This window comes from Pan paniscus, chromosome 12 (assembly GCF_029289425.2).
Source record: "Pan paniscus chromosome 12, NHGRI_mPanPan1-v2.0_pri, whole genome shotgun sequence".
Lineage (NCBI taxonomy): Eukaryota > Metazoa > Chordata > Mammalia > Primates > Hominidae > Pan > Pan paniscus.
The window spans coordinates 90,109,338-90,122,776 of record NC_073261.2 but is presented as its reverse complement, the minus strand read 5'-3'; the positions used below and the strand labels follow the sequence as shown (position 1 = coordinate 90,122,776).

Genomic DNA, 13,439 nt, shown 5'->3' with positions numbered 1-13,439 from the left:
CCTGAGGCTGCAGCCATCGCCCCGGCCCCGAGCTGCTGGGGTACCCGCCACTCTTCGAACTCCAATCTGGCCCCGAAGGTGCAGCCGCCTCGCCCTCCTGGCTCCCAGGCCGGCCGCTGCGGCCACGGTGCCAGCGGGCGCCCGGGACACCGCGACTCTCGCTGCTCGTTGGGTGCGCCCCAAGCCCATCCGCAGCGCACCCGCGGTGCCGGGGCCAGAGCCGCAGCTCGGTGGCACGGCCGGCTCGGTGCGCCGGGCTCGGGGAGGAGGAGACCGGGAGGAGGAGGCGTGTGAGGGAGGGAGGAAGGGCCCGGCCGCCCGAGAGGGGGAGGGGGAGGCGGAGGGGGCCGGCCGGGCCGGGGAGAGGGTGGGGGGGGCAGCCAATGAGCGGCGCGCGGCGCGTGGGGGTGGGGGGAAGGTCTGGGGGAGGAGGTAGGATGGGGGAGGGCGCAGCCCGAGCGGCGGAGGCTCCAGCCATAAACAAGCGCCCGGAGGAGCGGCGCAGGAGTGAGGCGAGCGGGGCGAGCGGGGCGCGCGGAGCGGACGCCGCGGATCTTGTGCTGCGCCACCGCGCCCACTCGGCAGCTCGGGAGGCGGGGACCGGCCCGGAGGCTGCGCCGCTGCGGGGCCGGCCGACTCGGAGGAGGAGAGGGAGGAGGCGCCGCCGGCCCGGGCTGGAGCCGAGCGCAGCAGCCACCGCCGCCGCCGCGCCAGAAGTTTGGGTTGAACCGGAGCTGCCGGGAGGAAACTTTTTTCTTTTTTCCCCCTCCCTCCCGGGAGGAGGAGGAGGGGAAGCCGCCGCTGCCGCCGGCGCCAAGGCTCGTGGGCTCGGGGTCGGCGCGGCCCGCAGAAGGGGCGGGGGCCTCGCCCCGCGAGGGGAGGCGCGCCCCGGGGGCCCCGAGAGGGGCGGTGAGGACCGCGGGCTGCTGGTGCGGCGGCGGCGGCGCGTGTGCCCCGCGCAGGGGAGGGCGCCCGCCCCGCTCCCGGCCCGGCTGCGAGGAGGAGGCGGCGGCGGCGCAGGAGGATGTACTTGGTGGCGGGGGACAGGGGGTTGGCCGGCTGCGGGCACCTCCTGGTCTCGCTGCTGGGGCTGCTGCTGCTGCTGGCGCGCTCCGGCACCCGGGCGCTGGTCTGCCTGCCCTGTGACGAGTCCAAGTGCGAGGAGCCCAGGAACTGCCCGGGGAGCATCGTGCAGGGCGTCTGCGGCTGCTGCTACACGTGCGCCAGCCAGAGGAACGAGAGCTGCGGCGGCACCTTCGGGATTTACGGAACCTGCGACCGGGGGCTGCGTTGTGTCATCCGCCCCCCGCTCAATGGCGACTCCCTCACCGAGTACGAAGCGGGCGTCTGCGAAGGTACGGCCGCCCGCTGCGGGCCCCCTCCCACCTGGCCTGCGCCGCCCTCTCGGCGCTGGTTGTGCCGAACAAAGTTTGGCCGACACTTTCTGGAGGAAAGAGGGCTCTGCGGGAGGAGGGGCGGCCGCCGCCCCCAGGAGAGTGCCCCCGCGGCCCCGCGTTCCCTCTCCTTGTTCCCCCCGACGCTTAGGCAGTCGCGGGCGAGGTTGGGTATGGTGGGTGGGGGCGAGCGAGTGGAGGATCGCCCCTGTCCCCGCGCAGACGCGCACACGTGTGGCCGTTCCTGCTGGGACTGGGTGGCCCGGCCTTGCACCCCGAGGTGGGGGCGCCGCGGGCGGGGGGCACTGCGGATTCTGCCGCGCGCGAGCCCCTCGGGGAGCCCGGCCCTACCGCCCTCCCCGCACTGGCGCAATGTGGCACCGTGAGCTGCACGCTGGCCGCGAAAGTCCTTTTTCTGTTGGCGGAGGAGACGTGTCTCCAGCTCGCACTCCCCGAGTGACTCTTATTATTTTTTCCTTGAGCTCTTCCTTCACCCCTTCCTCCTCCTCCGCACATAAATCAGTTTCAGCCGCGGAATATGTCAGCCCAGGGGAAGTTACACACGGTGGTTACTCATTTATTTGCCCATTGTAAACGGTCAAAGGCTTTCTCTCCTGAAAGGAAAAGGAGGTGGGGGTTGCACCTGGGAGTGAAAAGTTGTTGCTATTAGTGGCTGCTTTTTAATGTCAGATACCCGCGCGTTTCCTATCGTGTTGCCGGTTCTTCCTTTTTGTTTGTTTGACAGCGGGGATTGTTCTGCTGGCTTCACCAGCACGCATTGTGCTCCGCGGTGTCGAGATTGACGGAGGGAGAAAGAGATTAGATTAGTGGAGTCTTTCTCGTTGGGGAGCCAATGTTAGTGCGTGTTGGCTTTAATCCCTGCCCGGTTGCGTCGGCCTTCAGGGTGCCTGGTCTGGTTTGGGGTCTAGAGCGAGGCAGTGAGTTATTTTGATGTGGCTAACGGGGGCAGGGTTCGGTAAGCATCAGTTAAAAGTGGGATCCCTGCTCGGGCTGACGTTGGGCTGATGATGCTGTTCCGGGGGCATCCTGGCGAGTGAGCAGAGCGCACGCAGCAGCCTCGTTTCTGGGGAGGCGGCGAGGAGGGACAGGCGCCCTCTGCCCGGCGTGCCTTCCTCACTACTCACAGCCAGCACCGTCCAGGGAACGGTTTATTCCGAAGCATCTTTGTGTGTGTTTGTTTAGTATGCTGGGATACTGAAAACGGAGGTGACAGCCTTAAGGATAACAATGGACCTATTAAAAGGCTTCATTGCTGTGATTCTCTCTAAATACACACAGACACCACACATAGGTACTTGTTTATACCTGAATAGTTTGGGGTTTGGACAGTTCAGGAAAATAGGGGAGGGCTTTCTGGTTTGGAAGCTAGTGGGCAGTGATGAGTGAAGGGAACTCTTCTCAGAGGGGAGGGACTTGCTTTGCTGCACACATAAGACATTGGGTTAGAAGAGTTCATTTGCCTGAAGTACAAAAAAGCCTCTCACCTGGTATTGTCCCCTTTTATAACTTGTTTTTATGCCTTACCTCAAGAAAAATGGCCATGAGATTAACTTCTGATACCATTTTATGTGTTTTGACTTTGGGAATTCTGAATGACCTAGACTAAAAGATGCATCTTTGAACCCTGCCGCTTCAAGTGTATAACTTAATCCGGCCTCTCGTAAATCTGAAAAGAACAGGCGACATGAAACACAGTTAAATGCAGTGGAAACTGCTGTGTTCCAAGAAGGACTTTTGCAGGTTCTGAAGATTCTAACCCTTGTTTTGTTTCTTCTTAGTCTGTTTCTGCTGAAGGAAATGCTCAGGGAACATTTACAGTAATCGAGTGTTTTGGCAGCAATATCCCATGTCACAGTATAGAGTTATTTTGGCAGTTTCGTGAGCCTTTCATTCCTCTGAAATGATGTGATCCCTCATAGCTTCCTTTTTTCTGGTAACACCCTGTGTGCTTGGTATTCGCTTTGAAATGCTTGGAAGGGTTTGTTGACATGATTATATCTCAATTAGTTTCTCTAGAAACACTTTTTATTTTGCAGGCCTGTTTTCAACTATCAATATTGTGTGTCCAGGGCGCTTCCTTTAAAAAAAAAATGCTGAAAACAGCAGTCAACTTGCATTATAAATTTGTGAAACCAAAGTAAGGACAGTGTTACCTGGCATGATATAATGGTTGGATTTAGACAGATATTTTCAATCGTGTGTTTACAATTTCAGTGTTTTCACTTAACGACAAGATTTATGGAAAGCATGGGATAAGTGATACCCCAACCGCCCCCCCCCCCGCCATTTTTAAAAAAAGAATTAGAGGAGTCTTCAGATGTCAGCAGTTACCTAGAAGGTATTGATTATCTCTTGTTTTTCTGTGAGTTTACAAGAAATTTCGGAATGGCCAGTGTTTCCCTCAGTTTCCATTTTTATTCAGAAATTCACGTGGTGAAGCATGGTTATCATAACTAATATGAATAGGAATCAATATATTTTATTCATGTTGAAGTCTCTTTTGCTGCAATTTTTGCACTAAAATGACCCCTACTGGTTGTATCTGTTAATGAAAACTCTTGAAAACTTATTTAATTGGCTACATTGTAAAAACATATTGCATGGTATAGAAATATTATCATGACTAATCTCCCTGCTTTCGATGACATAATTTAAATACAAATTATATTCTCTGTTTGCCAACTTGCAGTAATTTTTAGCTGTGTTTACTCTCATACTGGCTTTGTAGGGGAAAAAAATTACATTTTTAACTGCAGTTCACAAAATGAGTTAGATAAATCATGGGCAGAAATGGGCCCCTTTCAGCTTGTGGCTCACAGCCTTAGGTTTTTAAGGCATGCTGGCCCAATTGGCTCTCAGTAAAAGTACATTGAACAAACAGAAGAACAATCCTATCCATAGAAAGAATGCTGAAGGAAAAAAAATATTTTCTGAATGATTAAATAATGTGATGAGTTGTGTCCTGTGCACCATGTGAGATGTACACTTGGATTTCTTTTCCGCATTGTTTAGATTGTTATTAAATAAATTCTAATTGAATTATTCCTTTTGTGGTGGGGGCTGGGGGTGGTAAGTGCATTTGAAAAAATGAGCATGGAGCCTGATACCTAAAAGTTTTTCCTACTTTCTGTCAGTCTAGAAAGTGCTTTTTGGAACTTGGGAGAGTGCAGGTCTTTTTCCTCCATTCATCTGCTAAGACCTCCTGTTGCTCTTTGCAGCATCCTAACTGGCCTGTTTTCTTGGCCAGGCTGCCTGCCTCCAGGAAAATCACCTAGAAGCCAGAGAAACAAGTGTGGATCCTGAACCCCTGAGAAAGAAATCTGGATGGAAGACATCTTTGGAGGATCGAAGGCAGAGTTTCGAAAAATTAATGAAGTGAGATTTTCTAGAAAGAAGATTTTGATTGGACAGTGAGAATTATGTTTTGAGCTAAGGGGTTGAGAGCCATTTCTTCTCCCATGTGTCATAGCGCTTTATGCTTCTATAAGGAGTGAGGCAAGGTGAGAGAGCATGACCAGCCTCTCTGGGCAGTTAAAGGGCAGATGGTGACTTGCTTTGGCAGTTTGTACAGACAGACTGATGAGGAACCAGGTGGAGACTATTTGAGTCACTGTTCCGAGGACTCTGCTGTATTAGATTCAGGTGATAGCTAGATCAGATAAGCACCAACTTTTTTCCTGGTGACTATTTACTCAGTAGCTTCATATTTTGGAACTTAGCATTCCATGTTTTTCACCATTGCTATCTAAAAACGACCTCTTTCAGAACGCAATCCTCCTTTTATTTCCCCCAGGAATTTTAACTGTTCCTTTTACCCATTTTTCATTGGGCAGTGTGTAAGAGAACTATGTATATGTAGTGGGGTACTTACAGCAAAAAACAGAATTTTGTTTCCTGAAACTTGCCATGCAAAGTTTCTTTGCTTATCCCTGGAAGACAGTCAGTGAAGATGATGGCTGCTTGGAAGAAAATGTGTGCGGGATCTGCTCCAGAGAGCAGGCTGCAGGAGGCCAGATAATGAACCCAAATATTTCGTTCTGCACAAGCCGCATGGAAACTACTCTCACCACTCTGTAGTAGGGCCTGAAGTTAAGAGTCCGCGAATTTTAATTCACTAATTAAGTAACGGGAGGGGGGCAAAATATCAGCTTCTATAGTTAGAAAAATTAAGCTCTTGGCTTTGTTTTGGAATAATGGGTTTCATTTTTCCTCTCAGAAGTCCTTAGGTAGACAGGGAGCCCTTAGATCCCAGAGAGGAACAAGCAGAGGGCCTATAACATTATGTTAACAGGGAATGGGAAGAGAAACCAACGAAGTAAACAAGGAAATAATTAGTTCCTCCCAAAAGTAAATATTGACAAAACATGGAGAGACCAACTATTCACTGCACTTAAATAAATGACAGGACTCAGTGACCTTCACTTTGATTGCCAGGCTTATAGAATCTTCCCTGTTATTGAGGAGTCCTGTCACATAAAACACTTGGCAAAGGGCAGATGGATTGTGTATTATCAGAATGGCAAAAATAGCAAGTCTGGAGATATTTGTTGCCATTCACACATATTGAACACTGACCAGGAAAATCTCCAAGCAAGAGGTTGGCAGTAGGGTTGTAAGCAGTCAGATTAATATATGAAGAAAACTGAACAGTCCTTAATCTGTGTGGGCATTACATCCATTTGTAGGAGGTATTTGGTGACTTGGTGCAGGTTTCTTTGTTTTGTGTGGCTTGTTGAAGATGCAGTGACCGGGATGAATGAGTGAACAGCTGGGTGAGGCAGGGGATGGGCATTATGAAGTTGGGGTATATATTGTAGATGAAACAGATGACCCTAAGGAGGTAATGAGGGGGTGGACTGAAGAATGACGAATGGGAGAAGGGAAAATATTGAATTCATCTTAGGGCAAGTATATCATCCTTTGAAGAATAATCCAAAACACATTCCAGACATTAATTGTGAAATTCCTGAAAAATGTGGGTGTGCTTAACATCTCCCAGGCTATGGTGCAAGCAGAGATGATAGTGTTGCTTTAGCCTGTAAATACAAGAGGGTAGGAGGTGGTAAAATGAGTGGAAGGGAAATACATTTAGTGAAGCGGGTTCCTGTAACACTGTGTTCCGTATGGCACGTTTGGTATCAGGATTTTGGAGACACCCCAGTAAAGCTCATTTAATTATTTGAGGGAGAAACAGTAGACTAGCCAAGCATGCATGAATAACACATTGAAAGCTTTCCTTCTCAGGGGTCTAATTCTGCAAAGCTGCATTTTCAAAGATCTGACTTGCCTTTGCATGGAAATCAGTCATTCATTCATTGGTCTTCTATGCTGTATAAGGCCTTCTGCTGGGGTGAGGGGGAAACTAGGGAGCCCGGGGACCTCTCCAACATATTCTTTGCTCTGTACACTTAATCAAGATAAGAAATAAAGACAGCAAGACTGCAAAAAGTCTATTATGTAGACTTGCAAAAAGTCTACATAATAATATAAATTCAAGCCAAGTAGAAGTGATATTGCAAGTCTGTGTGTGATTAATTGGCTAGTGAAATATATGGATAAAATTAGTTGTCGGAATTAAAGCATCTGAAGTGATCTCTTCAGGCTCTGGTGGCAAAGCAAAAAGGGGAATTTGAATTGAACTAGGTTTAAAAGTGTGAGTAGTAGCCCTTTCTTTTGGCAGGGGAGGTGATCCTACCCATTCTCCTTAGAGCCTGTGCAATTTGTCTCAGAGTGTTTCTCAACATCTAAGAATGAAGCTGCATTCTTAATGCTTTAGTAGCTGTGCTTCAAAACCGCAAGTTTCCTTTTGAGAGTGATTTTCTCTTTGTTCTAGCTTGTTACACTAGGCGGATAAGCGTGGGCAGTAAACTGGGAGGTGTCCCTTTATCAGCACCTCTCAGCTTCACCCACCCTGCTGCTTGCCCTGGGCAGTAGCCTGGTCACATCTTTGAAAACCTCTGTTTAGTCAAGGCTTCCTAAGTCAAGACAGAGGAATGGTTGAATATACCTCTATGTAAGAATACCCTCAAGGTAAACACTAAACTCATACGTGTTTTATCTTGGGCCCACATGAAAAAAATAAATGTTTTTAAAGAGCCTGTTTTCCTTTGTTAGTTGCAAAGTGAACAGGTATCAATTCCTTACCTCCCTCCTCCAGCCCCAGTTAATTCCCCGCGTGAAAATACCTATATGTTGGTGGAAAAGTGTAATGTTCAAGAACTTGGGGCCGGCCGTGGTGTCTCATGCCTGTAATCCCAGCACTTTGTGGGGCTGAGGCAGATGGATCGCCTGAGGTCAGGAGTTCAAGACTAGCCTGGCCAACATGGTGAAACCTTGTCTCTACTAAGAATACAAAAAAATTAGCCGGGCTTGGTGGCAGGCCCCTGTAATCCCAGCTACTAGGGAGGCTGAGGTGGGAGAATTGCTTGAACCCAGGAAGCGGAGGCTGCAGTGAGCTGAAATCGCACCACTGCACTCCAGCCTGGGCGACAAAGCAAGACCCTGTCTCAAAAAAAAAAAAAAAAAAAAGAACTTGGTTTCTGGGGTCAAATCTGCACTCTGCTTCTGTGTGTCTCAGTTTTCTCATCTGTGTAGTCAGGTTAATGATAGGGTTGCTATAAGGACTCAGTGCATCCCTAATGAGCAGTTAAAAGAATGACTGGCACATGGAACATGCTTACTAACAAGGCTACTAACCAGTGTAAGTGAAACAATTTTACTTGGGCTCAGTCTCTTGTTCTCTTAATCCCCATCTACCTCAGTCATTGATGGTAAGCAGTTAAGGAGGTTGGGCTCTTAGAAAGGGAGCAAATTGTTACTGAATTCAGTAGTCGTCGCCGCCCCCCCCCCCCCCCCCGCCCATGACTATCTTTTTATACCTTGTCTAAATGATTTCTACAAAGTTTGTATATTTTGAGTAATGTTTTAGGTCTGATATTATTTTGCATTGATTTGTAGGAATTATAAATGTAACCATTTATCTGTGAGCAAATAATTAAAAATACTTAATTTGGGGAGGAGGCGGGAACCTAGATGTGCTGTAATCAGCAGTGTGCACTTTGCTTCACATTATCTTCTGGGAGGAAATTTTGCTCCTAGCTCCTGAGTGTGCACACTGGTGACCACTGCAGGATTTGGCCTGGCTTGAGCAAAGAAACAGCTTGACGCCATGGGGGCTATGGTTCCAACCTGCTGCTGCAGTTGGTATAAACTAGGCAAAACCAGAAGTCAGAGGATTATCCATTCCTCTTGTTCTTTTTCTAGGTCTGCCTGTTCTTCTGCCATTCTTCTGCCTGAAAATATTCATGAGCATCACCTATGGGTCTTGTCTCTGTGCTTTACAGTAGTGACATCACTTGTGTAAGCCAGTTTTTCTGTTAGTCGTCGGTACCTCCTAGGTTCACTGTGGGGGTTAAGTGAGATAAAACTGTGCTTCTGAAATTTTAGTGTGCACACAAATCACCTAGGTATTTAAAATTGCAAGTCTGATTAAGTTAGTCTGGGGTGATGCCTGTGATTCTACATTTCTAACAAATTCCTGGCTGATGCCAGTGTCACTGGTGCCAGGACCACACTTTTAAGTAGCACAAAGCTAGTACCTATGTATACAGCATGTATCACAGAGTATGCATATTAAAAGACCTGATAAATGTTACCTGCTATTATAGTCATTATTTTTCAGCCAAAATGAATAAGATATGGACCTTGTTTTCACACAGGCCATTATCTGATGGTAAACTGGAAAAGCAGACAATTTGTTACAATCAGTTCAGTAAGCCATGAGATAACGGAAATGCCAAGCATGTCAGGAGCAAGTAAGAGGGAGTCTAACCCAAATCTGACCACCAGGAAAAGTTTAGTGGAGGATGCAGCAATAAGAAAGACCTGAGGGTCTCCTCTCCTCCCTCCTTTTTTCCTGCACTTCTTGTGCAGGATGTTTTAGGAAAAAGAAAATAGGGCTGGGGGCTAGACAAACCTGCGTTGAAATCTTAAATCTGTTATTTTTTTAATCGTGAGATCAGCTTGTTTAGTTTCTCTGAGTTTCAGTTTCCTCATCTGTGAAACTGGAATATTAATAGCTTTCTATTAAGTAAATATTGTAGTGAGGATTAGAGATTTATATATATGATTACATAGATGTATGTATAAGATTATATGTGTGTGTATGTATAGTATGTATGTGTATATGCTAGTTTCTGGTACCAAATAGATTTTTTAAAATAATATTAATTTTAATTTCCATTCTATTTTGTATCCTTTCCCATTTTCCTCTTTGTTAGCTTTCTCTGTAAGTTTAAAACTTTACTTTGTGGACACACATTTCCTCCAAACTTAACTAAATCTCTTCAAAGGGGTGGGAGTTTCGAGGGGGAATTCAAATGTCAGATGTTTGTCAAAGAGAAAAGAACCGTGAAGTACCGAGAACAGGGGGCTGGGAATACAGGGTTTATGCAGCAAGGAAACATGCGTTGGTTTGATCCAGTGCAACTACAGTTCCCAGCGCCTTTGGCATTTCAGCAGAATGTGAACACTTGCTTGATTTTGTGGTTTGAGCCCCTACATCCAAAGAGCTATTTCAAATTAATATTTATTTAAAAATGGCCTTTTAATACTAATGGCATATGGTTTTATGACAGTGAATTAAATTTCCTTTTATTGTTAGAACTTTTTGAGGATTTCTGGACATCACTGGAGACGTTGGAGACCCCAAGGATATAGCCAGGCCAGGTTGATATATCTCGCTGAGGTTACAGAAGGAAGCAGCGGCAAGCCTAGCCGATTCAGAGACCACTGCGGGCTTGGGAATGAGCAGGAGAGGGTGTGAGGGCCAGAGGACATCTGTGTTGCTTTTCTCTCTCCCAGTCATTCTAGCCATCTTTGATGTGGACTAATAGTCGAGGTTGGCCATGGGTTTGCACTGTCTCTAGGGAGTCTTTGTGATATAGTGCGGGGTAGGAAGAACACCTTGAATCAAAATATCTAATGTTACTAGCTGTTTAGTTCTTAGTGTGGGTATGGTCCCATTTTAGGAGAACAGAACTATGAACTATGTTTTTTTGTTGTTGTTGTTTTTTTTTTGAGACAGAGTCTCACTCTGTTGCCAGGCTGAAGTGCAGTGGCATGATCTCGGCTCACTGCAACCTCTGACTCCCTGGTTCAAGCGATTCTCCTGCCTCAGCCTCCTGAGTAGCTGGGATTACAGGCATGTGCCACCACGCCCAACTACTTTGTGTATTTTTAGTAGAGACCATGTTTCACCATGTTGGCCAGGATGGTCTCTCGACCTCGTGATCTGCCCACCTTGGCCTCCCAAAGTGCTGGGATTACAGGCGTGAGCCACCGCGCCCAGCCCAGAACTACATTTGCTTAACTGTGACTCTTTCCTTTGTACCTGAAAATAAGTATCATTTTTATCCAGTAAATATTGGCTGATAATTCATAAGGCAGATGCTTTAAATTGGCTATTGTAGAACAAGGAGAAAGAACTTGATGACGAGAAAAATCCTTGGAATCAGTGGTTTACAACTTTTTTTTCCTTCCTGATGACCAAACCGTATTATCGCATAGTAGAAATTGGATTTTCTTCCAGAAACTCCTTTAGTACCTCTCATTTGTAGCACTTCTATCAAGAGTGCTGGTATTCGGACATGTAACCTACAAACAAAATGAGAAAGATGTCAAAATAACACCCTAATTCAGACTATCCTGAGAACATTTGTCTTCTGAATATTTAAGAAAAAAAAATAAGTGTTAATTATATTGTAGGGTGTTACCATTTTATATTTCAAGTTCCTGAGAAGAGAATTTGAACAGTTTGCTATTTGGAAATTTTAGCAACCAGCTACCTTGCCTATGGAAAGATTAAAAAAAAAAGGAGAGGGAGTAGATGGTGGTCCATAGGCTGTAACTAGAAACTATGCCTGTCTTATTTAGCATTTCAAAACAAAAACCATAAACAAACATCTCAGATTCAAAACAGAAAGGAATTTCTGGCAGGGCAGAATGAAACCTGAGACTGCAGAGTCCCAGTCTACAAGAGGTAACTTATTTAGCTTCTTATCCAAAGGCCACAGCAAAACGTTTCACAGCTGTGATTAAACAAAAGACATCTTTTGTTGGAGAATTGTGATACTTCTTTTTAAGACTGCGACAGACCTGCCAAAATAAGGCAAAGCTACCTTGAGGATGTTTGACCTGAACTAGACTTTATGAAGTAGTTGGACCACTTCAGGCCTTATGGTGTGAGGAGTGTGGGGTGCATAGGCTTGGACCTTTTTGTGTGTGTGTTTATAAGTCTGTAGAGACAGAATATTCCATCATGTTATCAAATGCAGATCTCGAAAACCTTTTCTCACTTCCCATAGTTGGGAGCTTTGCTTTTTTTGAAAAGTATGGGCTTTTACAGTCTGAGTGAGGGAAAGGGATAGATTTTAGACAGTTTTGTCTGTGGAAGTCAAAGTAGAAGGATTTTTAAACAGTTGGAGACAGAATGGGTATACTGTGTGCTTTTCAGAACCACTGAGTTCCTATATTTCAGGCAGATTTTAAGAAAACTTATTACCACTACCTATCACATAAAAATGAAAGACCAAATAAATTTCTGTATTTTAATCAAGAGTGTGACTGTATTTGTGTATATCCTATTTTGTTTCAGAAGGGGTTTGAGGCTGCCCAGAAAGGTGAATATTACAGAATTCTTGTATGTGATAACATGATAAAGGAGAAAAAAACAGCCATGGCTTTTGAATCCCCCTTCCTCTCTTAATAGCCCAGTGACTTAAATAAAACCCTTCAACTTCCCTTGGCATGACTTTGCCTTAATTTGTCAAAAGGGAATTAAATAGTTACCTACCTGAAGATGGGAACTGAATCAGATGATATCTTAAGGTCCTACTGGTCATAAGATCTATGTTTTTATGACCTAGAAGTGATAGACAGGAGTCGAATATTACCTTGTGTTTGCAGAGCCAGGGAAGGAAAAAGTGATAGTGTCTACATGACTGCCAGGTGCTGTAGACAGAAGGGCTTAGAGGAAAAGATCAAGAGTTCCTCCATGGTTATGTTTATCAAGCGGCAGTGGAGACAGCAAAGCATAGTATTGAGAAGTTAGTGACAGCTTTTAAATGCCTGAAGTCTTTTAAATCATATTCACTGTGGCTGAGTCTGGATTCAGGGTAGAACTCAAACCTCTCTTATGTGTTTGCTGCCTTCCCTTTCTCCATTTTCTTATGTACTTCATTAATTATTAAGACTATGAGGGAGGTAGGTGACAGAGACTGCAAAGGGAGAAGCTAGAGCGAAGACAGGCCAAAACTTGCCCAAATTCACATGCTCATTTCTGCCTCTGACACTAGGAGAGAGTTGAGTAATTGCTCTTCTTCCTAATACTGCAGGCAGCAGCCAAATTCTCCACATTCTTTTACCTTTGCTGCTGTTTTCACTTGCCAGGGAGTTTCCTTAAGGAGCAGACTGAATTTAAAGAAACATAGCAGTAATAGTGCATGAAAGGGGGTGTGGGGTCGCTGGCCAAACGTGGCATGTTGGTGCCTCACGTTGGGAGGATGAAAGGATGATTCCTGCAGAGGGACATGCTGCACACTGCGCAAGCTCCCTCACCTCTGTGTACAGCTGAGCCACTGACCAGGAAGCTCTTTGCTTGTATGTGAGACAGCAAATATTCACTAAATATGTTTCAAGTACAAGCCAACTGCGAAGCTTGGAAAGTTGTCCAGAAACTTCACCCTTCCTTTGCATGTTGTCCAGCGGCAGGACGTTGAGCAAGGTTAGGTAGCATGAACCTGCGGCTCTAAAACTTAAAGTAATAGGCATTATTCGAAAGAAAATGATGCCCAGCACGGCTTCCAGTGTATATTAGCAATCAGCTTGTTTGCCTTGTGGTTATTACATTTTTTGCCAAGAGCAGCCTTCCAGAATGAGGTACTAGTTAATTCCCATTGGGCATTTATTCATTAATAAGTCTGCTGAATGTGAAATATTCCATTTGGGAGTATGTCATATGAGAAA

The 13,439-nt window shown here is 46.2% G+C and overlaps 1 protein-coding gene across 5 annotated transcripts in view; it reads left to right on the top strand.

Annotated features, from left to right (window-relative positions):
• The first annotated feature begins 502 nt into the window (after positions 1–502).
• Positions 503–13,439, top strand: part of CRIM1 (cysteine rich transmembrane BMP regulator 1) — a 195,242-nt gene continuing 182,305 nt past the window's right edge. For 3 of the 5 annotated variants that reach the window (XM_008970907.5, XM_034952924.3, XM_034952923.3), the window contains exon 1: positions 909–1,355. In XM_008970907.5, the coding sequence (XP_008969155.2) occupies positions 1,025–1,355 (331 nt within the window). In that variant the 5' untranslated portion in view covers positions 909–1,024. Of the gene's footprint in view, positions 1,356–13,439 lie in introns of all 5 variants that reach the window. The other 2 variants (XM_003817664.7, XM_034952925.3) reach the window with 2 other exon arrangements.